This window comes from Hippocampus comes, unplaced genomic scaffold, assembly GCF_001891065.2.
Source record: "Hippocampus comes isolate QL1 unplaced genomic scaffold, H_comes_QL1_v1.1 scaffold111, whole genome shotgun sequence".
NCBI lineage: Eukaryota > Metazoa > Chordata > Actinopteri > Syngnathiformes > Syngnathidae > Hippocampus > Hippocampus comes.
This window is the reverse complement of record NW_017805698.1, coordinates 163,229-189,027: the sequence shown is the minus strand read 5'-3', so window position 1 is coordinate 189,027 and position 25,799 is coordinate 163,229. Positions and strand designations below refer to the sequence as shown.

Genomic DNA, 25,799 nt, shown 5'->3' with positions numbered 1-25,799 from the left:
TGTTTAGCATTCAAACAGTTTTTGGTGCATCAAATGTCTTATTACATTAATATCTGCAGTTTACACACTTTAAAACCTCATAGGAAAGTTGGAAAAAAATACATGAGTGCTCATGATATAGCAATACATATGATTATGATTGTTGTTTTTTAATACAGTACATACTTTTACAATTGACTTGTTAGAAGCTGAAATGGTCCCTGATTGTGGAAAAGTTCAAAGTTCTCCACTCTTGGCTCTTGTCGTGTTATTGGGAATGCTTCCACACTCTAGTGATAGCCAATGCAACAGTTCTGCTTTTATAAACACACTCATTATAAAATTAAAATAGGGTAGCATCACTTGTTGATCTTGAGCTGTTTGTGTGGAGCTGCAGTGAATTACATGTTGTGAACGATAAAAACACCTCGTATGATGCCATGCATGCACTACGATTATTCTGTACGTTGCCTCAAGGTGGACATTCACTCGATGTGTCTGACGTTGCGTCCAGTGAGTGTGGTTTTTTGGGGGGGGGGTTGTTTGTTTGTTTTGTTGTTGTTTTTTTGCCAACCCAGACAAGTCAAAAGTTTTTGTTAGACGCCAATACAGGAAAAATACAATTACAGGGCCCCTTGTTAAAACTTGTGCTCACCTTCCAAGGCAACTATGTCAACATCATGTCACATCAACAGTTGGTTATCCTACACGTCACCTTCATACTTGGACGTTAGATTTAAGATTACAAATAATTGCATTTGTAATCCTTTAAAGGACAATTGGAATATCTTTTCCTGACAGGGACCATTTGAGGTTTTGGAAAGTCTCCCGAGGGCCTTAGAGAAGAAAAGCCATGAACAAAAATGATACATTCTTAGCATCTTGATGTTTACTTTGTTTTCAGGTTTGCTTGGCAGCCCAGATCAAATGCTCTAATTCACGACAGATGGCCCACGAGCCTTACCTTGCCTGGCCTTCATGTCTTGCTTGTTTTTGTGTTTGGTTTTGTTTTGTAGTGTTTTATGTAGTGTATCAGAGGTGGACAGAGTGGATGGCGACGTGTTGGTCACGCTCAGGACTCGAACACGACACTCAGTTAATCCAATTAAAAAGACGATAACCCTGCACTTGGGTATTGTTCTCCTCTCTCTTCGCCCGAGTCGCTGACAAGCACTCTTGTGCTCCGGCGTGAAAGGAAGGAGTCAAGAACTCCCTCTCTTAATCCCAGCCACGAACCACCAGTGAAAGAAAAGCCCTTATTGGTCCTCGAGCTTTGTATGATCATGCCCCCGACACCCTCTCCTCTTCTTTTCTTTTTTTTTTCTTTTTTTTCCAGGGGTGCTCATCACAGTCCAAGGCAGCATGTTAATTTGGCTCTTGAACGAAATAGGAGGAGGGGGAAGGTTTATTCAAGGGTGGTGACAGTTATTAGTTTGTTTGAATGAGGAGCACGAAATAATCACTTTGTATTCAGTGTCCTCTTAAGTGGCTCAAACGTTGTTGATTTGTCGGACAAGTCATGCAGTTTTGAACAAAAAAATATTGGGACAGTTGCAGTTTTTGTTTTCTTTCGTCAATATGTGATTTAAGTATACTAGTGTACACCTTCAGTTTTAATCCAAGAGGTTACAAAAACCTATTCAATTTATGTCATCGGATTTTTTTCATTTTTTTTTCAGAGTACCTTCTTTTTCCAGCAGCTCAAAAGCAAATAAAGCAGATGAAACAATTTAGTATCAGCCATTTGGTACTGTGAAGTGGGCAGTACAATGTGAGCGAGAAACACGCAAACCAAGTTACTAAGCAGAACATAAACCAAATTTACTGCTAATCTTCAAGTACTTTTCCTGTATTTTATCTTTATTTCAAAGCTTTGAACTCCTCTTTATGTTTACAACAGTTGTAAATGTTACTTCAAACATGGCCTTTACATGTAATCATGATTTTTGCATCTGAAGACAGTTTGTTCTATGAACACATCCATTCTCTTTGCAGTGGTTTCTATGGGTAAATTGTATTGAAATTACTCGTTAGAAGACCAGCAAATGTATTGTGTTCCTCTGTATGCATTTGAACAATAGCCCCAAGCGCATCCAGCCAGAGATAAGAGCTTGTATTGTAGGTTTTGTAAAGTGACAAGTAATAGACATTAATCCTCTCTATATGAGAAAGTCGGGGGTTAAGGACATCTCCGGTAAATGGAGGAAGGGGTTGGGGTTAATGAAGTGCCACTTGCCCTTTGGGGTCGCGTTCACACTGTGCAGCAAGGCAAGTTTCACTTTCTATTTGTTTTGAATTGTTTCTCAGCGGGCACATAATGATGAAGTGTGAGTTTGGGTTATAACATAATGAACAATCTAATGAGATCCAATCCACGGTATTCATCAGTCGGATAGTTTCATCTTCCGAGCTATTGTAACAACCGTAACGGAAGCCGCTCGTACACAGCCGGTGGAGGCTCCCCTATCGCCTTTTTCGAGTGTTGCTATTCTTATTGGATGAAAATGACATGGACTGGTGCTAAAAGATTGTCAGATGGTAGAATGATGTGATGCAGTTGATATGACTTGTGAAATTAAGTTTGCTGTCAGTCATTACGGCCAGATTTCGTGCCATTTGAGATGTGTTGTGATTTTAATTCTGTGAGCGTAGGCGTCTAAGGTGGGTATTTCAGTTTTGTATTTGTTAATCTCTAAAATTTTTCTGACATCTATTGATCAATGTAATTTATACGTTGCATCGGAATGTGTGGGAGGTAAATCATCAGGATGGCGTGAAATGCAAAGTTGTGAATAATTGTAGTTATGGTAATTTATCTTAAGTTTGTTGTATAATTTGAGAAAAAGGAGGTATATTGATATTGAATTGCAGTGGGCCAAGAATTAACCCGTGGGGTTGGGTGCCAAATTGGCAATTGATACGAAATTAAGTAGTGCCTGTTATGTAGGTAGGATTTGAACCGGTTTACAACTGGGCTGATCAGATCTGGATCAGAAGCCACTTTTACAAATCCCATAAGTCAGAATTTTCACTGTTTTTCCTCTATGTTGCTGTTCTTTGACAGTCCACTATTACAGAATGTTAGAAGTCAAAGTTGACTCTGCTCTTTCAGCATCGCCTAATATCCCCCTCCCACCCCATGAACAGCACAGACACAGAATTTTGGGGGGAAGTCATAGCCAACCTGGTATTTTTGCTGACTTTTTAGGTAGTATCACATCCATAAGTGGCCTCTTTCAAACAGCTTTAAAAACCCAGTACTTGCTCACTGCCTTTTTTCCTGTGTTCTTTGTTTACAGTACCAACACTGAATTGTTTGTGTGGAGGAGGGTGGGCTGGGCAAAGTAAACCTATCAATTTTCCACCTTCTCATGTAGTTCGGAGAAATGAGTCACAACCAATTCCTGTGTCACACAGCTTTTTCCGGGCTTGCTTTCAACAGAATGGGGTGATGAAGTTGACAAAGCAAAGTCTCCGGCTTCAGAGGTAGTAAGACGTTGGCCGCTGCCTGTCATTCAGGGACTTATGTTGTGCTGGGACAGGTGTGTGAAGTTTAACACCCGACATGCACTTCTCCCACCCTGTTGTCACAAAAGCAATCGTCGCGGTCAGAGCAGCAATCGGCAGCTGTGATGTGGCAATTTTTCAGGATCTCTGCGTGAAAGAGGCTTGAGACAGTGTGTAGATTTTGGTGCTGTTCCAAATTGAGGAATAGTAGGGCCTTGAGTGCCATTCTGTTTGTCACTAAGATGGATCTGACATGATGTCTTCTGCGAGGGATGCTGCCATTCGCTACCGAATATGTCTGCAGAAGGCCAAAAGGTGATCATCCCCTGCTCGAGCCGTCCTAATGACGTAATTAGTCTTGTGAGTGGGACAATGCGGAGCAAAGTGTCCTGTGGGATATATTAGAAATGTCATAGAAGAGCTCGCTGTAAACTTGAAGGTTTGTTTTGGGGGCTTTTTATCAAAGAAGACCAATCAAAACAAGGATGCTAGATGCTATTTTGCAGACACCATAGGTCATCTTGGCATTCAATCATTTCTGCCCTAAGCCTTTTCTGGGGCCTCATTCAGTCTCTTTGAAGCCATGGGTCAAATGGAGACCCCCGTATCTCAATCTCATTGCCTATCCAGCCATTTGTGCTTCCTTTCTGGCTTATCCCAGGCAGACTGCAGACATCAAGACAGCACATTTTCTTCTGACCAACCAGGCCCATATCAGTCATTGCCAAAGCCAAGCCATTTGAGTGTGCTCCGCCTGTGATGTTTCTGGATCCACCAAAGTCCGAGGGAGGTCTCTCCCTCGGCATGGTTCAGGGGTCATGCGATGCTTTCGTACGGAAGGAAGGATTTATTTATTTATTTATTTGTGCTGGTGCATTGGTTTATCACGATGGATTAGAGCTCCAACAGTGAGGCTGAAGTTGGTCCGTGGTGGACTTCCAATGAGATCATAATAGGCAGAGCATTTTTTTTCTGAGCTTCTCTATGATCATGGACATCAGCTTCCTCCATTCTGCCTATCATGTCCAAATGCTGACCTTCTCATGCAGGCAAATAAGAGCTCCTTCTGATGATAGCGCCGCTTCTGTGATAGCAATCTGTGCCTGCAATATAATGGAATGGAGTGATGGTTGCATGGAAATGTAGTAGGGCGCTAGAGCCTGTTCTGAGGGAAATTTCGTAGGGTTATGGGCAAAAAAAAAAAAAGAAAAAAACAAAAAACAGATGCTCCGTCATTGTACTTTTTTGTCAGTGAATGCTATGAAAAGAGTACCCATAACCCTCTAACTACATTGTAATTCCAATAAAATATTTTGATTGCTCAAAATATAATACTTTGTCATGCTGTACCTTGCCAAACATACTTGTGAAATGAGCAATTGTAATGCTTCAGGTTAATTTGAGACGATTGCACCCCTTTTTTTCATAATCATAATCAAACATAGAACATTATACTGTACTTATTACTGCAGTAGGAGTGTGAGATGGCCAGATTTTCCTTGTAATCCGCCGGATGTTGCTGCCCCACGGTCTTCCTTGCCCGGATGGTTAGGTGGTGCTGTTTCATAAAATGAAAGCACGACGCACCATGGATTAGTTGATCTTGAATTCTCTCGCCGCTGCTCGAGTCCCAGGGTCCTCCACGTAACTGATAGCTTGCCGTTTAAACTGTGCTTTGTAAGCACGTCTCTTCATAGGTGCCATTTTCGGGATGTTATTTTGCACAATGCTCTATATACAATATACACCACTGGGGACGTGCTTTTAGTGTCCACTTTCACGCCCACCCTTCCCAATTTAATGTCCGCATTGAGTGACCCAAAAGACTTTAAAAAAAATGTCACCGGGTTGCTACTAAAACTAAAAGAGAAGAGCAGAACCGGCACATCACATTTTCAAATACTTGTTGTCCTGACGAACACCAGACATATAATTTTACCTTTTCCTGAAGCGTCAAGTTGACATATGTGGTGATAGTAGTAATTCACTCATGCAGGGAGTACATCTATTTTGCGTGGCAATGACGTGATGTCATCTTTAGTAGACGTCGCCATCAAATGAGATCAAGGAGCATCGCCTCAGTTCCCCAAAATATTTCTGCCTCCTCACGGTTTGCTACTCTTGATATGAAATGATAAAAAGATGCTGTTTAACTTCTTGACAGACGACTCACCTCAAATTCCAACCTGGCTTTCTCAGTCTCTCTCAATGTCCATCTGTTTTTTAATGTGTAGCTCATGACTCTTTCTGTTACACACATTTCAAGCCCTGCATCAAGCATCGTGAGGTGCAATGCATTACGCTTCAAGGGAAGAGGCTTATTTTGAAAGGGCCACCACAGGATATTGTTCACACTCCAGCGATTAAGCTGCTCCTTGTACTGTCCACTCTCATCCCTGGGCACAAATCTAGAGTGTCCGTCCCATAAGAGGTCCATCTGGTTGTCTATCCTTCTGTCCTTCCCCCCCTCCATCTCTCTCCACCTGGCCATGTTCTGTTTCTTTCCAAGTATGCTGAAGCCTACATCCTGCATTTAGAGGCTTTTAGGGAAAGCTGGTCATTCAGCGAGAAGCCACTGGGCTGAGCTTGCTCACGCCTATCTGCCCTTTCCTATCGACTTTGTGGCCGGCGGCGGCGGGCTGCAGAAGGAGCGGCTTACAGGAAGTGGCTCGTCCGTGGACGACCTTGCTCTCTGCTCACCTACTGGCTTGGAGTAGCTCCCAGTCCTTGGGATGGGGCCTGTTGGACCGGCACCAAGTCCTCTACCCCCGCAGATGTTATTTTTGCCAGCCACTAGATATGATATATTGTCTTGGTGCAGATAATAGTGTCCGGCTGCCAAAACAGGCTTTGGAAAAAAATATTACAATCAAATGTTTTTATTGTACAGTTTGTGTTGAAGAGCCATGGATCAATTTACTGTCCTGCCAGTTGCCAACAAACAGCAAATCCAGATTTCAAATATTTATCATGACAATGAAAACATCCTCTTACTGTCACAGACAGCTCTGTCACATCCCCTCTGGAAAAGATACGTGGCTAGATTTTTTGGGTGTTCTGTGATGGTTTGTTGATAGATTGATAAGTCTAGTTGACAGACTACCATAAAAGGAAATGGTTTAGATCAGGGGTGCCCATGTGCGGTCCTCAAGAGCCCCTATCAAGCCTGTTTTAGATGTCTCCCGCCTCCAACATACCAGATTCAAATGATCAGCTCATTAGCATGCTCCATAAAGTTTGATAACGATCCTGATCATGCTTCTGATTAACCCCAAATAAAGTTGAACGGTTTGGTAGGATTTTCTAACATGTTTGTAGTCACATCAAAGAGCCCAAGTCATGGTCCACTCATAACTTCCATAGCATTAGAGGGATCTTGTTGTTCATAGGTGTCGGTCAGGAGAAGGGTTCAAAAGAATTTCCAATGCATTAAATGTGTCAACCCTAGAACACAGTGCAGACAGTCGTAATCATCAAGTGGAGAAAATATAGCACAATGGGGATATGACCAACAAGTTAATGTCCTTCCAAAAGGGCTGAAAAGACGAGAAACTAAAAACTGGTCAGTGAGCCTTCCAGAGGCCAACAGCAACATTCAAAGAGCTGCAGGAATTTCTGTAAAGTACTGGCTATGTAGGACATGCGACAACAATCTTCCAACTTTTTTTGTCTGAGCTATTAGGTAGGCTCGCAGAAATACACTTAATATCTCCCCCAATATGTCTAGGAAATGTGTTACGCTCAAATGAAACCAAGATCGAACTTTGTGGTCGTGTTTCCAGCAGATAAGTTTGGCACCAAAACAAAACTGCTCATCATTAGAGGAACATCACTACACTGACAGTGAACTTGTAGTGGTAGCATCGTGATTTGGGGCTGTGTTACTTCAGAAGAAATACGGCCCTTAGTCATGGCGGAGTGAATTATGAACAGTTCCAAAATCCAGTCTCGGCACAAAACCTTCAGGTAAGAAAATGATAAAAAATAAGTCGATTAACAGCTGAACTTCATTTGATTGTGAGCACAGCCACATCCCCAGTTTTAGGAGAGTGCATGTGAACATTTGTGCGACCACATTCTCTCTGTTTATTTTTACTTCCTCCCACCAAAAGATGTTTTTGATTTTCTTTTCCCAATCGAGTTTTGCAATGTAGAGGTGGAAAGAAAACAAATTTTGGAAATGATTTGTTGTGATTCATGTTTCATATAAAACTTCTAGTAAACCAATTATGTGTTTAACGGAAATGAGAATGATAAAAACGTCTGAAGTAAAAACATGTTCTTTTCTTTCTTCCTCAATATGAAAACTTCCCACCCACCACAAAAAAAAAATCCTGATGTGTTCACTGAGTAATTGATTTAATGAAGTTGCAATGAAAAGCCTAGAAGGGTCCAGGTCAGTCCAGTGACCCCCCTGGGAGTGCACATTGTCACATGTTTCAACTCCCTCACTCGTCTTAGCCTCTGAGGTGAACGCAGAACTGCTTTGAGCCGGACCAGACGTGGACGATGAGACCACCATGTGCACCTTCAATGGACCCACTTGGACCCCAAAAAGAAGCAAATAATTCATTCAACCGAAGAAGAAAGTTCCCAGAAGCAATGCAGTATTCGAAGAGGTGCTTGCCCTTTTTTTCCTGCCCACTCCAAGAAGATGCCACCCATTCCCAGGTGCCATTAATGCACGTATGCAATGTAACTTTTTTTTTTCTTCACATATTCACGAAAGTGATGTGGTGAATTGTTAATGCCCTCTTCTATCCCACCCACAAAAAAAGATGGCCACCCCTTTCCAGGCAGGTGCCACCAGCCAACAATGCACCGAAGAAATGTCCCCCTTTAAAAAAAAAAAAAAAAAAGCAGTTTTTGAAGCTAATGCGACACGCTCATTAATACTAGTGAGGAAAATATTTTCTTCTTACCCTTTCATCTCCATCTCAAAAAAGAAAGATGACACTGTAAACACACACACATTTTTTTTTTTTTTTGTAAAATAAAATATTTTGAGGGTAACGTAATGTGACTTACATAAACTGGTTTTGGAGGGATTTCAGTCTGCATGCCCCCTTTTTCAGAGCACCCTCAAAAATTGGAGGTCACCCCTCACATGCACCCAAGAAAGTGGCCTCTTTTTAAAGGAGATCTCACTGCATGACACTCAGGTGTTTGGTTCGGCATCCTACCCCTTTCGCCTCACCCCGACAAAGAAGGTGGCCAGCCCTCCCAATTGGACAATAATGCACATGAAAAATACGACCTATTCTTTCAAATATTTTATAAAACCATGTATACAATTTCCTGCACCAAAATTACCACTGCTAAAAAGAAAATTGTTTCAGCATGCCCTCTCTTCCTGAAAAAAAACACGCACCAAAAGAAAAAGAGAGAATGCTATCGATGGCAAGATGTTCTTGCATGCACATTAAGAAGTACCGTTGCTTTTTTTCCCAAATACTGTAGATCATGCTTTGAAAGAAAAGCTGATTTTTTTTTCAGCTGCGTTTTCCTCTCCTTGTTGGAGGCCATCCAATGCAAGGTCCCCCCCCCCCCAGCCCCCAAATGGACCGGTGCCCCAATTGACTGCTTAAAAAAAACTCGATGAGATGTGACTGCCACACTCAAATGGGGAAATTAACTCCTTTAAAAATATATTTTGAAAAGTGATGTCGCTGACTTAGAGAAAAAAAATAAAATAAAAAAGGAGGCAAGGGTTTGATTTCCACAAGTTTACCTTCCCCAACTAAAAGTACACCTGCATGCACATGAAAAGAATTTGTCTGAATCCGATTTTTGAAGGTGTTTTGTCATGTGACTTTAAAGTGGCAAAAATTCTTATTTGCTGATGCTCGTTTCGCCAATACCCCCTGAAAAGGAGATGGCCTATTGTAAGATGCGAACCCAACATGGCCCTTGAAAAATGGTGTGTGCCTTTTTTTGTGGGGGGGATGGAGGGGGCGGTGGGGAAGTTTTGTAAGAGAAATGATGATGAAACAAAAGTAGGAAAAGTATGTTTGTTATGCATGTCCACCTCAGCTCTCCATAAAGAGGAGGCTGCATTGCAAGGTGTCCCTGCAGAGTGCGCAGGTGCTTGCCGCCCCCCCCCCCGTCCACCAACAGCGCACGCGCGCGCGCACACACAAATACACACACACACACACACACACACACACACACACACACACTTTTTAAGGTGGGATCGAAATGACACCTTCAAAGAAAAATTTGCCGACAATTAAATTTGTTTTGTTTGCGCCCATATGTATTATATTAGCATTTAACACCCTTCCCTTAAAAAAAAAAAAAGGGCGTCGTTTTGTGGATGTTTTTTTTTTGGGGGGGGGGGTTGTTTTTGTTTTTTTTTTGCTTTGTCCTTTCGTCCAAATAGTGGCGTCTGCAAGTCTGACTCGGCCGGTTACTGATTTGCACGCGGCGTGTTAAGGTGGCCCATGTAAGTACATTTCCACGGGCGTCCCACTAAAGGAGAACAAATCGCTGACAAAGGAGCGCCTTCTCCCATTCAGCCGCGTCGTTAGGACAACCCCAAAAGTATTCCCGGGATAATAAGTTCCACTTCAAAGCTTTTGCCACTCGAGGGTGACCGCCGCCTCGTTTGCTTCTTCTTCTCCTTTTTCCCCCCTCCGTGTTATTTTATGAACTCCTCTCCTCTCCACGGCATGTAAGAGCAACTATTTGTGTATTTTCTTGATTGGGAAAGCCACCTTGTTAAAAAAATAAATAAAAAATGATTAGCCTTTTGGGGTGGGCGTCAACCTCAACAGGAAATACTATAAAAGAGCAAGTGTATCAAATACGGTGAAATGTCTTTTACGTGTAATTTGCGGTTGATACATTGGTATTTTAAATTGTTTATTTATTTTGCCATTAAATGTTTTTTTTCCTCGATGGCAATTTTGACCGCATGCATAAAACAGGAATGATATTGAAACATGCGAGTGTATGAAAACCACATGCATTTCCCCCCCCCCCCCGACCCCCACAATCAAATGTCTATTTTACCGCAGCTTTGGTTACGCAAATTTCTTAGAACCATCAAATATGCACGACTGATGATATTTCTATTTTAACAAAGGATGATGATGATGATCCATTCATCAGAACCACACTACACGAAAACCATTTGATGCACACGACTCTGATCGTATTTAGATTTTTTTACACTTAGTTTTAATTAAAATGACGCATGATTATGGATAAAAAATGCAGCAGAAGTCACCCAGGCAGTATACACGCACACCTACACACACGCGCGCGCGCGCACGCGCACACAGAAATCCAGCTTATTTTTTTGACAGTGTGTCTTATTCTACTGTAGTGATAGTTATAACGATCTTACTTTAGAAATGCAGCAGCGGACAAGCGTCAAATATACATAATGAAAGTGTAAATACTCCCTATATTGGCTGCTTATGATTTTTTTATACTTTATACTGTAATATGATCCCCCCCACCCATTGTGATGGTGCGTTAGAAGAGTCATTATAAAAACAATTGCACGTCTACGAGACTTATTTTTCCCCCTTTTTCTGTAGGCCTACTTGTGTGGAGCTTGGTGTATTTTTTGTTGATTTATGTAATCTATAGCCGATATTGTGTTGACACTGAGGGAAAACCATAGGCAGTCGCAATCACCATTCATCATTTGATTTTAGCTGCATATTTGTTAATATACCGGTATTTGTTATTCGGGAGTTTAATAGCCTGCAGCTGAGGATGCTGCTTCTGTTTTGCTCAAACTGCATTCAGTTTGATGTAACAGTGCAGGCATATAACATTTAGGCATCTGTGCACTTTTTTTAACCCCCCTCCCCCTCTTTTTTTTTTTTCAAGCGACAACGTATCCCTCCTGTGACGGGCTTTGAAGCTGTGCGTGGGCCTCACACATGCACAGGCCGCTGCATAGAGGGCCACGTTGGGCCTTTTCAATTTTCAATGCGGGGGAATATCGAAGAAGAGCTTTGATTGTTGGATTTTTCTCCACCAGGTTTTGCAGCACAATCACGCAACAGCTTCATCCATCTCTGGATGGGAATTACAGGTGAGAATCACTTTTGATATAAATGAATGTGTCACTTGGAAAATGACATACACACACAAAATCCAATTGTTGGGATGCTGTGCAATAGTAATGTAGAACATAGCAGGTATTGACTTCCGGATTGGTATTTATTCATGTTTTTTGTGTTCTTATTTTCTTGTCATTGTTATAAATGCCATTTGAAACAACAAGGGTCAGCAAAGTCATTTATCCCCATTTTTCATATTATTTTTTAAAAAATATCCATAATGTCCAAATGGCACCATGCACCTCAACAAAAGAGACACATCACAAATATTTAAAAAATCAAAAAGGCATGCGAGAGATTTCCTTAAAAAAAAAAAAAATGAACGTTTCACATTACACAGCCTAAGTGAGTCTTTTTACAGGACAAAGAACTGTATTTAAAAAATCTGTAAATTAAATTTGAAAAAAATATATATAACGAAAATTACAAAAATATCAGCAGGTTACTACCACAAAAACTGGTATAATTATTATTACCATTATTTCTTTGGTGCTTCCGTAATTTCAGTACAACATTGAAACCAGCAAATAAATTACAATATACAAAAAAAATGTTTTTCTAGTCTCAATAAAAACTACAACATTCACAAATATGAGTACACTCACATATATACAAATCCAACCAAGCCTGTCAGTGTATTTTAGGGTCTCGAGGGACTTTTGTTGTCATTGCATAAAATATAGACTTAAATAACTCTTAAATATTACACAAAAAAAACACACATCCAAAACACAAAGAGAACCCTTGAGACGTATTTTTGACATAAAAACATGTAACTTTTTTCTTATCTTTTTTTAAAGCAGGTGATAGCTCTTAACATTGAAAAAGTAGTCCGTTTTCCACGTGTGAGAAACCTGCGCCCAATGGGCTGTTTTCGTCAAGACAATAATGAACATTTGTTTGATCCTATTATTCCATGATTTTTGTATGGCCCTTGGGGATTTCATTGAAAAAAGGGCACTGACAGTAAATTTTTGGCCCAGCCCTGCACTACGTGGCGGGACACTTGTTGGTGGAATCTGAATATTGCTATAATTTGCATCACCCTACAAAAAAAATGTTACTTTGAACGGAGCTGGTTGTTGAACTGCATCCACTTTGATTGAGTGCTTTCATTTTTGGAAGTGAAGGTTGTCCATCATAGCATCGTCCTGGGGTCGGCGTTTCTAAACGAGTCCTCATCTTCTGACTCCGAGGTGGGCACGTCACTGGAGGGGGAGTGTAGATCGTGCTGCTGGTGTTGGTGGTGCGCCCCCCCTCCGCTGCCTTGACATACGTACCACTCGTTCAGGTTGGTCACCTGCGGGGAGAGGCTGGCGGAGCGGTTCCGCTGCGGGGAGAGGGGCTCTCCGAGCGGGTTGCTGGTGGCGGAGGAGGGGATGTACGTGGTCGTGTTGTTGGGGGGCGGTGGGGGGCTCTTGCAGTGCACTTTCATGTGTTTGCGCAGGGAGCTCGGGTGCGTGTATGACTTGTCGCACCCGCGCACTTTGCAATAGTAGGGCTTGTCGGACGTGTGCACGTGCGAGTGCTTCTTCCGGTCGCTGCTGTTGGCGAACTTCCGGTCGCAGCCTTCAAACTCGCACTTGAAGGGCTTCTCACCTTAATGACAACAGAGATGCAATGAGAGGACTTGTTTCATTTTCGAAACATCTTGAACGCATGAACGCACCCACCCCTGAGCCCCCTCCTCACATGTGCAATGAATGTTTTACAGTGTGAACACGTGTAACATGCCTTAAGGCCACTTGGTTACATGTGTGAGGAGGAGGCGGAGGAGGCGAGTTGTTTTGGAGAGTAACTGCACGCATACTTGGAAACACATGCATTACATATACGGCATCTTGCACATGCGCATTACCACTTTTTAAAAGTAAAATGGTTTGTGTTTGGATTAGAAATTAGATTTACAAAAAAAAACTTTTATCGGAGTGTTGGGCAGATTTAAAGCACGGCATTCCCTGTTCGCAGTTGGACACGTGTCTTTTTAACTTTTATTTTAGACGTTTTAAAATCATACTTTTCAGGTTCTGTTTTCCAGACCTTCACCCGAACACCGAAGTCACCTCCAGTGACAAAACTATCACACGCGTAAAGACGACGAGCCGTGCGTAAAATCGCATTTATACTCATGATGCGCAAATTGTTTAGTTAAATGCTTACGGCTAAGGATTCATATATCGCCATATTTGTTGAAAGTCTGAGTCAATGATCTGGTTCCGATTCGAACAGGGCTTGTACTTTTCAGTTCTGGTCCGCGTAATTACGCACGGCCACGCCGCTAATTTTGCCGACGGATGATGTTTTTCCTTACGTAAGAGTGGATCTACTGACCTGTGTGTGTCCTCTTGTGGATCTTCAAGTTTTCCGAGCGGGCGAACACTTTCCCGCAGCCCGGGAAGGGACACGGGAAGGGCTTCTCTCCGGTGTGCACTCGGATGTGGTTGATAAGTTTGTACTTGGCTTTGAATGCCTTCCCCTCCCGCGGGCATTCCTCCCAGAAGCAGACGTGGGAGCTCTGCTCGGGCCCGCCGACGTGCTCCACCGTGACGTGGTTGACCAGCTCGTGCATGGTGCTGTAGGTCTTGGAGCAGGGCTTCTTGGGACTCTGCAGCTCCGGCTCGACCCACTTGCAGATGAGCTCCTGCTTGATGGGCTGCCGCATGTAGCGCAGGAAGGCCCCCGCGGGGCCGTGAGCGGCGTTGACGTTGTTGTAGCCGTGCAGCGTCGAGGCTCCGTAGTGATCCGGCCGGGCCCCAAAGTGATCCGACCTACCGTAGAGGTCCCCGGGTAGACCCAGGCGCATCTGCCCGTTGAGTGCGTGGTGATGCGGGTGCGAGCCCGGGGACGCTTGCTCGTGTAGCCCCGAGAAGAGAGAGTGGGTTCCGCTGTCCGCGTGGCCGTACGCACCTGTTGGGGAGATGAACACGCCGTGGTGGTGGTGGTGATGGGGGGAGGCGGCGGACTGGTCGCCGAGAGCGTGCATGGCGGAGGCTGAGAGTTCTCTCCTGAGGATCAAGTCCCTGCTGCTCGAGTAACCCGGGTGGGGATGGTGGGCCACGGGGAAGCCCACGCTGCTCTGAGCCGGAGCGAAGGAGGCTGCGGTCGCCGCCGCCGCAGCCGCCGCCGCCGCCGCAGCCGCGGTCTGGGCTTCGTGGTGGCTCTGGATGTGCTGCGAGGGGCTGAGTTTGAGAGCACTGGTCTGTGCCATGTGCTCCGGTCCGAATGGAGTGAGTGCCACGCCGGGGTCGTTGGCCAGCTCCCCAGGGTGGAGGTGGGCATGGTGGGAGAGAGGGTGATGCCCCCCTAGCCCCGGGAAGCCTGTCATGTTCTGGTGAGGAAGGATTTGAGTGGCTGCCAAATCCGCTAATCTTAACGTGGGGTTCCTCTTGCTCAAAGGGGCTTCCATGACTACTCCATGCGCGCGCCCTCATGCACCACGCATGGAAATATGGATATAAGGGGCTCTAGAAGTTCTTTTGTCCGGCGTCGAACTCTGCTTTCCCCCCCCACTTCACTGCGTCCTCGAGCGATGGGCAGAACACACAACAGTTGGAGCACGCAGTGGGGGGACCCGCTTTAGAAATGCCACTGCGGGTATTGGACGGATTTGGGTGAGTGGCAGCCCGGCGGACGAGGCGATTGGCTGCCGTTCAGCCGAGGGGCCCAGCGGGGGTCCGCCCCCCCATCCCACTCCCCCTCCTCACCACGCAGTCTACGCCGCACTACAAAAAGTTGGGACTCGCAAAGTTGCAGGTTGCACTTCGGTCTGGTTCTGATCACTACCGAGAGCATCGAGAACGCTTCTGCTGGGCGACGAGGTCGCTTGACGGATAAACAGCTGGTGGATGCATAGTGTAATAATGTTGCGTTTATTTTTTATTTTTTTTTATCTGTCTATCTATCATAGTCCCTATTTATCACTGCTTTTTTACACATTCAAGACATAATTTAGCTGAACGTTGCACTAATTAAACGCCTAATCAAATGTGGAACCTGTTCTTCCTTTTATGTATGCGACTTTTGGTTTGTCACATCAGGGGTCGCCACAGCGAGTCACTCGCAAGATTTTTTTTTTTTTTTTACCCCGGATGTCCTTCCTGACACAACCGACTCGTTTTTTTTTAAATCCTGACTTGTAGCGGTTGTGAGGGGTTTTGGGGACCGTACGGAAATCGAATCCGCTCCCTCTGCACGAAAGGCATCGTCATCGTTTACGTAAAGCCCAAAATTATTCATCTGTTTTTTACACATTTCAATTTTTCTCCCATTTATTCCATGGCTCAATATTTCCTTCTTCCGTCTGGAGTGATTGAGATTTGTTTTTCGAGCATTGCATAATGTTTGGCAATGATTACCTCCTTTCTCTCAAACATTCCACTATTCAATCAAGGCATTGAAGAAGCAATATTATTTCAACTCCAGTTGCGTGTGTGCGTGTGTATGTTTCCCCCTGTCAACTGTTATTTGCCACCAGCTTTCGGATGGAGGGTTACACGCACGCTCGCACACGCGCACGCATCTACATTAGTCTGCCTGCGCGGTAGTGCAACCTAGCTGACGTTCACAGACTGATCACACACACTTTATACACACTTTTTTGACATGTCCTCGTTTGACAGTTGGACGAGGATCAGTCACTCAAATGGCTTCATTGGCATCGTTGTCGTTTGTTGCGGCGAGGTTAACAGGAACTGTTGTCCAAAGTGGCCACGACGACATCTGTCTTCAGAAAATGTGTGCCTGTCGAGAAAGAGTACACTATTCATTTGGCAAAAAAAAAAAAAAAAATCGTAGAACACACACACACACACACACACACACACACACACACACACACACACACACACTTGTTTGTGTCAAATATTTTCATCATATTTGTAATGTATGCATCGTAGTATAAGCTTTGGCACTAATGTGTTTTGTATTTGCATCAAATGTTTTTGTTTGTTTGTTTTTTGTTTTTGCTTGAACATGGAATCTATCTCTTTATTTTTTGGGCACAGATTTGGCCGATAAGAAATTTGGGGGCTGAAAATGATGAGTACAACATAAACTTTTGGTGCCTAGCATTATTGGACCACCTCGTGCCCCATGAAATATTCATCATGCAAAGTGATGAGCAATTCAGCTTTAATTGTCCGTCTTCAAATTTGTGATTCCTCATTTGTGCAGAAGACTCATTTATATTGTCATATCATCTGAACAACTTGATGGCTTTTAAGGGGCATAATGTAGGGGTGTAGTGGGGATACATATTGCACCATTCCTCCTTTTTGTTGCCCCCCCCCCAAAAAAAAAAATCTGTCTTTGTGACAAACGGGCTCTTTTACAGCGAAGAGTCCAGAGGGCAGCGTATGTGGTCTTAAGGGGGTCACAGTTCAAACATCTATGAATCCACAAGGTCACGCCGAGCCCACCAGTCACCTTCCCGGCGTGACAACATATTGATATTGTCACATAGCATTAGAAGACCCTAGGGGCCTAAAATGTGGGGGGTCTCCTTCATAACGTGTGATTTATCATTTTCAAACCTGTCAGAAAGCGACACTCCAAACTAATACTTGCAATTGTCTCACGCCCAATTCTTTTAGTATGAATTTTCCTTCTTTTTTTTCTTCTCGCTTTCTCCCTCCCATGCAGGCCGGGCAAGTGAAAGAAAGAAGTTCTTCTATAAGGGGCCGGCGGACCTGACTTTGAACTTGGATCAGCTCCTCCGTTTCCTGCCGTGCTGCCTGAACTGGACTCAAGAAAGAGGAGAAGGAGGAGAATGTCCCAAACGCTGAGGCTGCACACTAGAGGTCGGGCGGTGGGAGAAATGGCACAACAAATTCCTAAAGTTTATTTTCGACGATAGAGCAAAATGGCAAATGGCCGGTGCCCCACACACACACACACACACACACACACACACACACACACACACACACACACACACACACACACACACACACAAAACGTAAGTCAACTTCCTTCCTGAACTTTTGAAGTGACAAGAAAAAGGCCTATTTATATACTAGAGGTGGAATGTTGCCAAATAATGATCCCCAGTCCTCCTTTTTAATATTTGAACCTGCCTTTTGCTATGTGGATTTTACTGAAAACTCACATATGCTCACTTGCTTGAATCGCTTTTATTTGTTTCCATGCCATTTCTGCTGCATAAAATACTTCGAGGTCCATAATTGTGCAAAAGCAGTTGCTACTCTGACAATTTTGGGGTTAAATGTTCAGATGGCGTTTGCTTTCACAATCGAAGGGCAGGCCGAATGTAATGCTAGTAATAGCTAGTTAGAAAAAAAAAAGAAAAAAGAAACCCCCAAAAACATGGGCCATACTTTGCCCACCCTTCTGTGAGTTTTCTGTTCCCCAAATATGGTGCTTGGCTTCTCTGGTGGTTTTGTTTTTAAGGGGTGATCAAAGCATCCACCTCAACATGTCTCCCTCATTATGTGTGAACGTGTGTGTGCGTGTGTGTGTGTGTGTGGGGGGGGGGGTAAATGTGAGAAATAGTGGAACATGTGGGGGCAAACCAAAAGAGCAAACAAACAAGCAGTCACAGGCTGTATTGTGTGGTTTAGTGGTTTCGGTGGCTGCGCGACCACTGGAGTCCTTCCACTGTATTTTTATGTGGTCTTTTTTTTTTCTTTTTCAGAAAACTGGATTGTGCATAAATGATCAACGTGCATAGAAAACCAACATGGCTAATTAAGCACTAGTTGAAAATATGGTAGAAAGAGGGGTAGTTAATGCTCGATTTAAAAAAAAGTTTAGCGTTGAATCAGGAGGTCTTTTATTCATTTTTTAAATGTTCCTTTTTTGACAGCATGTCTTCTCGTTACAGTGCATCTTTATTCCTCAATTTGTGTTGATTGATAGATAGATTGATAGATGGATAAATGGATCAATATGCAATCCCTAGTTAAGGTCTTATGGCATGCCTCGGAACTCATTGTTAAGGGATGGACAGAAGATGCAACCCCTAGTTGTTAAGATTTTAATAAACTGGCCTTGATGTCACAATTAGTATTTAATCCCAAATCATTATGGAATAAATACAGTCAGACTCCCCCAAAAATTAATTCATACAGTCTATCGTATTTTTTTTTACTCTAGATGCAATACATACAGTAGTTGTGTTTATAGCATATTTACAGTTTGGCATAACAGTCAAAATGCATATTTATTCGCCAAGACAGATAGATATTTTATTTTGCCTTGGTTTATTTTATGCATTCAAAACGTTCCATTTGGTAGTGTACTGTACATGCATTTGTGCAACAAGTCCTGCACACCCCAACTTTGTGCAAAAACTATAAGAAGGTTTTTGTATGTAATAACAGTGTTATAAATAAGACTCTTTGACAATATTCGTAACGTGACACATAGTCGGCATTTGCCTATTATATACCATTGTATTCATTGTGCACGGGACACGGCCAATGAGATGCACACGGTGTAATAATAATAAACATGTAACAGATTTGTAAAAACTGTGTAACAATCACATGCTGCACATATTACCTTTTTAGTGCATAATATATGTCGTGAAAACTTTTAAAAATAGCAATTTGTTGTTATAATTTTCAATACAGAGTAGTCACCAAGCATCTTAATATCCTGTTTTATTGATGAATCTGCATTATTTTTAAACAATTGCGTTACAGTGTGGTGAGATAAGTGACATGAAGTAGCACTTTTTCCTTCGGCTTCTCTTTGCAACTGCAATTATTTAACGTTCAAAAGACTTGCAACCCTTACTCTATAACGCATGTGCAAAAATACGAACTCGTCCCACATTCCGTAGCTCATTTATATTAAGAAACAGCAAAACGGGTGGTTCGATTTTCATCAAAGATGCAGTAAAAACAACAACATGCCGATGCAAACATAAAAACACGCACGTCTCCCTCTCTCTTGTACCCGACCGCCTTTGGCAAAACTCTCTTAAAAAAGTAGGCGGTAGTTCTAGCGGAACAACGCCGCGTTACCTGCCATTGGAGGGCCACCTGGGATTGATGAGAAGCGGCGGCCAATGAGGCTGCGAGGAGACCGTCAAGTGGCCCCAGTTAAAGGGGGCGTTAGAGGAGGAAGGGCCAGTCCGCGGAGTAGCTTTTGGGAACCTCTGCGCGAGACGAGACCCCGAGAGCGAACGAGACACAGCGCACAACAAGCGAGCCGAGCGTGCGAGCGAGAAAGAGAGAGCGAGAGAATTATTTTGTTCACGTTCAAACTACTTTGATGATAAGGAAGAATTCGGACGCACAGGAGGAGGCCGTTACATTTGGATTTTTTTTTTGTGGTCGTTTTGCAAATTTATTAAACTTGATCAGAAGTGAGTGTTTCTTTTGTTTGTTGATTGTTATTGCGCGGAGCGCTCCAGTCAGCTATGTGGTTTCCCACGCCGACTGCGTGACAGTATCACCTCTCTGCCTGTCGCTTTCTTCCGAACAATTCCGTGCGTAATTTGGCGAGAGTGAGTTTAGTTCGCAGGCAAGGCGCCATGCTGCTGGACGCAGGCCACCAGTTCCCGGGTCTGGGCTCGTTCGCCCGCCACCACCCGGCGGCCGGAGACATGCAGGAGCGAGACCTGAGCCTGGCCCAGAACACGTTCGTGGACTCTGCCCACATGGGCGCCTTCAAGCTCAACCACGAGCTCTCCCCGCCGGGCCAGAGCTCCGCCTTCAGCAGCCAGGCGCCCGGCTACCCGGCGGCGGCACTGGGTGCGCACGCCGCCCACGTCACGTCGTACGCGGGCTCCCCGTTCAACTCCACCCGGGACTTTCTGTTTCGCAGTCGCGGCTTCGGCGACAGCTCCCCGGCCGGGGGCCAGCACGCGCTCTTCGGCCCCGCGGCGGGCTCCCTGCACCCCACGCACCACCCCGCGGACACGCCGCAGGGCCACATCTTGTTCCCGGGCATCCACGAGCAGCACGGCTCCCACGCGTCCGGCAACGTGCTCAACGGGCAGATGCGGCTCGGCTTGGCGGGGGAGGTGTTCGGTCGATCCGAGCAGTACCACCAGGTGTCCAGTCCCCGGGCCGACGCGTACTCGGCGGCGCAGCTGCACAACCAGTACGGCTCCATGAACGTGAACAATGCCGCGCACCACCACCACCATCACCACCACCACCCGGGCGCCTTCTTCCGCTACATGCGACAGCAGTGCATCAAGCAGGAGCTCATCTGCAAGTGGATCGAACCCGAGCAGCTGAGCAACCCCAAGAAGTGCTGCAACAAGACGTTCAGCACCATGCACGAGTTGGTCACGCACGTCTCCGTGGAGCACGTCGGCGGGCCCGAGCAGACCAACCACATTTGCTTCTGGGAGGAGTGCCCGCGAGAGAGCAAGCCCTTCAAGGCCAAGTATAAGCTGGTCAACCACATCAGGGTGCACACGGGCGAGAAGCCCTTCCCGTGCCCCTTCCCAGGCTGCGGCAAAGTCTTCGCGCGCTCCGAGAATCTCAAGATCCACAAGCGCACGCACACAGGTAACGTGGAGCACCCCTGCCGCCCTGTACTCGCTCGATTTTTATTCCTGAACGCTCGAGTGTGCGCATGCTTGACGCAAATAGGCGTGCAATAGTATAAAACCATTCATATAATAATCTCACCCAGCCTTATAGATTTTACTGTCTTTACGTGCAGCGTTGTCTTCACTTTGGATCGACCTTTTTTTATAAATATACAGTATATTCAAATTTGGCTTCGTGCGTTGAATGACCCCCCTTGAGTAAAATAATATGTACATATAGTTGGGGGTAACAATAATAGAAAAGATGAATTAGTCACATTCCTCCAGCCTTTTATTATAGATTGGGCACACCATCAATTTCTTCCGTTTGTTATTGCCCACTAAAGCAAGTTTTATGGTGATAGTTTGAACTACATAAAAAAAACACGTGTTTTCCTCCCAAAATGGCTTGCAGTTACACTCCCGCCCTTCCACCCCCGAACGAATTTTACAGGACTTTTCAAACGATGGGTAAACTTTCTATTCGTATCGTTTTTTAACTGATTTTAAAAAAACAGAGAGGGTAATTCTTTTTCGGATTTTTTTCCTCATCATCCCCACCTAAAACAAATTGAACTGCCGATTTCAGCGTATTGGAATAGGCCAAATGATACTTAAACACTTTGTTTACGAGCCGTATTTTGTCTCCCCATTTACTCTTGTCTTGCTTTCAGTTTTGCAGCGCATATAAAATATCAACATAATACCAAGCTAGTTTTGCGCCAGTGGACTTCTAGTTTGTAACACGTTCGCAGGGATTTGGGTTGTAATATTTTGAACTGTGTGTGTGTGTGTCTGTGTGTGTGTGTCGTAATGTGCCAGACAGGCCGTTCGCAGCCTTTTCATATGCCCACCTATCTCCTTGGGAGTTGCATGAAGGGTGCCGTGAAAAAGGCCAGGTGCTAATTAGATTTTTATTGTCTCTCAAGCAAATGGTGCGCCTTCTGTGGGCCTTCTGACGATGGCCCTGTGCCCCCCACCCCCCAGCAACTCCCCTCCCCAATCAATATGCGCATTATTTAGGGAAAGCAAGCTAACCCCCATTCAGCTCTGCATATGCAGGAAGAGCGCTATTATTTTTGGTTGTTGCTGGGTTCCTTTTTTTTTAAAAACTTTTTCTTCCCTCCACATGCATTTCAGCCTGAGGCATTTTGGGCGTGTTCCTCATCACATTTATTTATTTATAAATATATATATGTATGTATTTTTTTTTCTGAACAGGGGAGAAACCCTTCCAGTGCGAGTTTGAAGGCTGCGACAGGAGGTTTGCCAACAGCAGTGACCGAAAGAAGCACATGCATGTCCACACCTCGGACAAGCCCTACCTGTGCAAGATGTGCGACAAATCCTACACGCACCCGAGCTCCCTACGAAAACACATGAAGGTAAGAACAATTCATGCAGTAACATCAGAATAAGCATGAGAAATACGGTTGGCATAATTTTGTGTAGCATCCAAAGTAGACTTTGATTATCTCCTTTTCTTGTAGAAAACATGTATAAAATCTGCCAAATTCTGAATGCAAAGAGGATTTTCCATTTACTAAATAAATCTTCATAAAAACATATTATGGACAATGGTCTTTGCTATACAGAGTCTAGTAAAATGTCGTACATGTAATAGATGTGTAATAAATATGTAACAAAAGTGCAAGGAACGAGAAATTACACTGTAGGTACAAAGAAATAAATGCATCATCTCTCCCCTCTTCAGCGTATAACAAGCTGTATGTCATATTTTCAATAAAAAAATATATGGGACCCCCCAATGGAAATAATCATTAGAATGCATAGTGGACAATGTTGCTTTCTGTCCAGAACCTAGTGAAATGTGTTATACATATAATAAACATGTTTGAGGTGTGTGATAAACAACTGAAAAACGTGCAATAAATGAGAAATTACATGATTGGCACTTTTAACTGACTTAAAAATTAAATGTTTAAGCTATCCTCTTTTCACTGTATAAAAATCTATAAAAGACACCAAATTTCAATAGGAATTCCCATTTTATGAAATAAATAAATAAATCACAATAAAATCACTGTGAACGATGTTCCTCACTGCATCGCCTTGAATCAAATGGAGATCTAAGAAACGTAACAGACATGTAATAAACCTCACCACCACCCTGCAGGTGCACGAGTCACCCCCATCTGCGTCCGACTCCTCGCCGGCAGCCAGCTCGGGCTACGAGTCGTCCACCCCGCCAGGCTTGGTGTCACCCACCACCGACACCCAAAGCAACACCACACTGTCCCCGGCCTCGGTCGTGCACAGCAGCACCAGCCACAGCGGCCTCTCGTCCAATTTCAGTGAGTGGTATGTGTAGGCCCCCCATCTATAATGAAGGCACACATACTAATTTCACAGCACTGCCCCCCCCCCCCAAAGAAAGGAGATTGGGACACATATTGTGTATTTTATGATAATTTTCATCTCCTCCGCAACAGAAGGAGATGTGTATAATAGATTCCTATTGTAAATAGTGGCTCACGTTCATTGTGCTAGATTTGTCTTTTTTGGTGTCTCGATGTTTCTTCGATGGTAGCTATCGCTTGAACTGGACTCTTAGTGCACATAATCCAAGAACAATTTTCCTCCATATTGTGATCATAAACAGGCAAATTGATTGTACCATACTAGAAACTTTGAAAGGCCCTATGAACTGAAAAGCGTGCCAAAGTTGAACACACGGACACACCCCGTTTATCATGCTTGTGAATGTACATTTTTCTTGGGATTCTTTTTTGAAGAGAAGAACAAGTTTGCCGGGCTTAACTTGTGCCGATTTTTTGTTGTTGTTGTTGTTGTTGTGCTTTGCAAATTGTGACTAGCAAACATGCTATATGTGGAAGGACTGTTGAGGAAAATTTAAACTTTGTGTTGTTTTTCCTGTAAGTCCTTCCTGTATTGTGTGTGTGTGTGTATGTGTGTGTGCGTGCATGTAAATAACCAACTGCCATATTTATCCATTTGTAATTAAATTATGGTATTTACTTGCTACAGATGAAACAGTATTTATAAAAAGAATGTTTCCTTTTGTTTTGGACTATAAATATGTACACATTTAAGAGCTTAAAAACTCCATAGGCAGTTGTTTTTCGTCGTGCTTTTTTGTTTTGGGAAAAAAAGTTTTAAAGAAGTGTTTTCATCCTGACTGTGATAAAACATTTGACTCCATATAAATATAATAAAAAAAATGTTGAAAGTGCTAATTTACTCCCTTCTTTTATGTGTGGTTAGCGTCATGCTAATGCCATTGGACCTCTCAATCAACACGTTAATATTTAGAGTGGTACAAAACTTTAAAAAAAAGTTTTCCTCACATCTTAGTAAGCAAAACACACTTATCACATACTTGTATATGTTCTTCAATAACTGGACCTCCCCACCCCCGCCACCCACCATAGTTTCTCAATAGGGACCACGTTGTACCTATACATGCTCGTCAGTGCTTGATTACCGATCTATATGTGTAGTATATAATATATCCTTTCAGACATTTTTCAAACAAATGATCAAATATACAACTTTTGCCTTGAAGTTGAATCATAAGGTCCAATTTGAGGCTACACTGAGGCGGCCGATGTGTGCCTTCGAGTCAGCGCTCGGTCTTTCGATCTGTCGAAAAATGTGTCCTTCAGTAATGAAAAACAACCTGAAATATTTTCATTGCTAGCCTTGAACTTGACTCTCAAGGTTCGAATAGGGATTACGTTAGGGCTGGTTGCATGCACACGGCAGTTTGTGTTCAGCGTCTGTGGTCCTGGCTGGTCCACAAAGGGGACGGTTTCGACTTTGGACTTGAACTTGGTGTTTGTTCTCCGCATGCTAGTAGACAACCCGTTTGTGCAACTTGCTTGGCTACCAATACATGGAACAAATGTTGCTTTAGGCTTTAAAATTGTGACGAACTAAACGGTGGACTGGCTAGCCGACATTCGGGCATCTCATTCGCCAAACAAATATTCTGACATGACCTTTTTTCTTAAAATGGCCCTAAAAAATATTGAAGATTGAGAACTCACCCAATATAGCCCTGAAATTGTATAACCCTGAAATTGACATGAACTTTATATATATATATATATATACACACACACACACACACACACACACACAAATGAAACACTTTATATTTTTTTTTCTAAAGGTTATCTTATCTTAGGGAGAGAGAGAGAGAGAGAGAGAGAGAGAGAGAGAGAGAGAGAGCCTGGGGCTTTATATGATTTGTGATGATATGACACGGTTAGTCTCTGGGTCTCATTCTTGGAGTTCCAAGATGTAATGTGTTGTCTGTGCTCCTGGCTGCTCCACGAACAAATGTTTGGCTTTTGGGCTCGAACTTGCTTGAAGTGAGCGATGTTCACTTGATAGTCACATGCAACGCGTGTAAACTATCATCTCATATCTAACCCCCCCCCCCCCACCATGCTACTTTAAATTTGGATCGTACTGGCGTGACTGTCGGTGGAAAAAAGGAGAGCATATGCGAAGAACGGATGTTGACGCGGACTCATACAGCATCGCATTGGGTTTCTATATAATAAGCAAGTGGCTCAGTGACCTCCGAGGAGGAAGGAGCCACGAGCTGTAGGGAAAGGTCATTTATGCTCAGTGGGTCCACATGCCGCTCGGTTCCTGTTCGGCCCCTGCTGGGCTGATATCGATCCAGACTTGAAGGGAAGAGCTGCTGCTGCTTCTTCTCTTTCCTT

General features: G+C 43.8%; 2 protein-coding genes across 3 annotated transcripts; one reads left to right on the top strand and one right to left on the bottom strand.

Moving 5' to 3' along the window:
- Nucleotides 1-9,959: 9,959 nt before the first annotated feature.
- On the top strand, nucleotides 9,960-24,299 carry zic2a (zic family member 2 (odd-paired homolog, Drosophila), a). Of its 2 annotated transcripts, XM_019882535.1 has the most exons (5): nucleotides 9,960-10,162; nucleotides 11,489-11,542; nucleotides 17,211-21,058; nucleotides 22,303-22,466; nucleotides 23,219-24,299. In XM_019882535.1, the coding sequence occupies exons 3-5, from the start codon at nucleotides 20,071-20,073 to the stop codon at nucleotides 23,411-23,413; spliced, it is 1,347 nt and encodes a 448-aa protein (XP_019738094.1). In that variant the 5' UTR covers nucleotides 9,960-10,162; nucleotides 11,489-11,542; nucleotides 17,211-20,070; the 3' UTR covers nucleotides 23,414-24,299. The 2 variants fall into 2 exon arrangements, with proteins under 2 accessions (XP_019738094.1, XP_019738093.1); XM_019882534.1 differs by lacking the exon at nucleotides 9,960-10,162 and having other exon boundaries at nucleotides 11,160-11,542.
- Nucleotides 12,360-15,118, bottom strand: zic5 (zic family member 5 (odd-paired homolog, Drosophila)). Its single transcript, XM_019882533.1, has 2 exons — nucleotides 13,902-15,118; nucleotides 12,360-13,169 (listed from the first exon to the last, which is right to left on the bottom strand). Exons 1-2 carry the CDS (start codon nucleotides 14,974-14,976, stop codon nucleotides 12,709-12,711), a joined length of 1,536 nt encoding a protein of 511 aa, XP_019738092.1. The 5' UTR covers nucleotides 14,977-15,118; the 3' UTR covers nucleotides 12,360-12,708.
- Nucleotides 24,300-25,799: the final 1,500 nt, after the last annotated feature.

Coding starts and splice junctions, on each gene's coding strand:
- zic5 (XM_019882533.1), bottom strand. CDS start 14,976: ATGGAAGCCCCTTTGAGCAAGAGGAACCCCACGTTAAGATTAGCGGAT. Junction 13,170..13,901: donor CCACAAGAGGACACACACAG/GTCAGTAGATCC, acceptor GTTGTCATTAAG/GTGAGAAGCCCTTCAAGTGC.
- zic2a (XM_019882535.1), top strand. CDS start 20,071: ATGCTGCTGGACGCAGGCCACCAGTTCCCGGGTCTGGGCTCGTTCGCC. Junction 21,059..22,302: donor CCACAAGCGCACGCACACAG/GTAACGTGGAGC, acceptor TTTTCTGAACAG/GGGAGAAACCCTTCCAGTGC. Junction 22,467..23,218: donor CCCTACGAAAACACATGAAG/GTAAGAACAATT, acceptor ACCACCCTGCAG/GTGCACGAGTCACCCCCATC.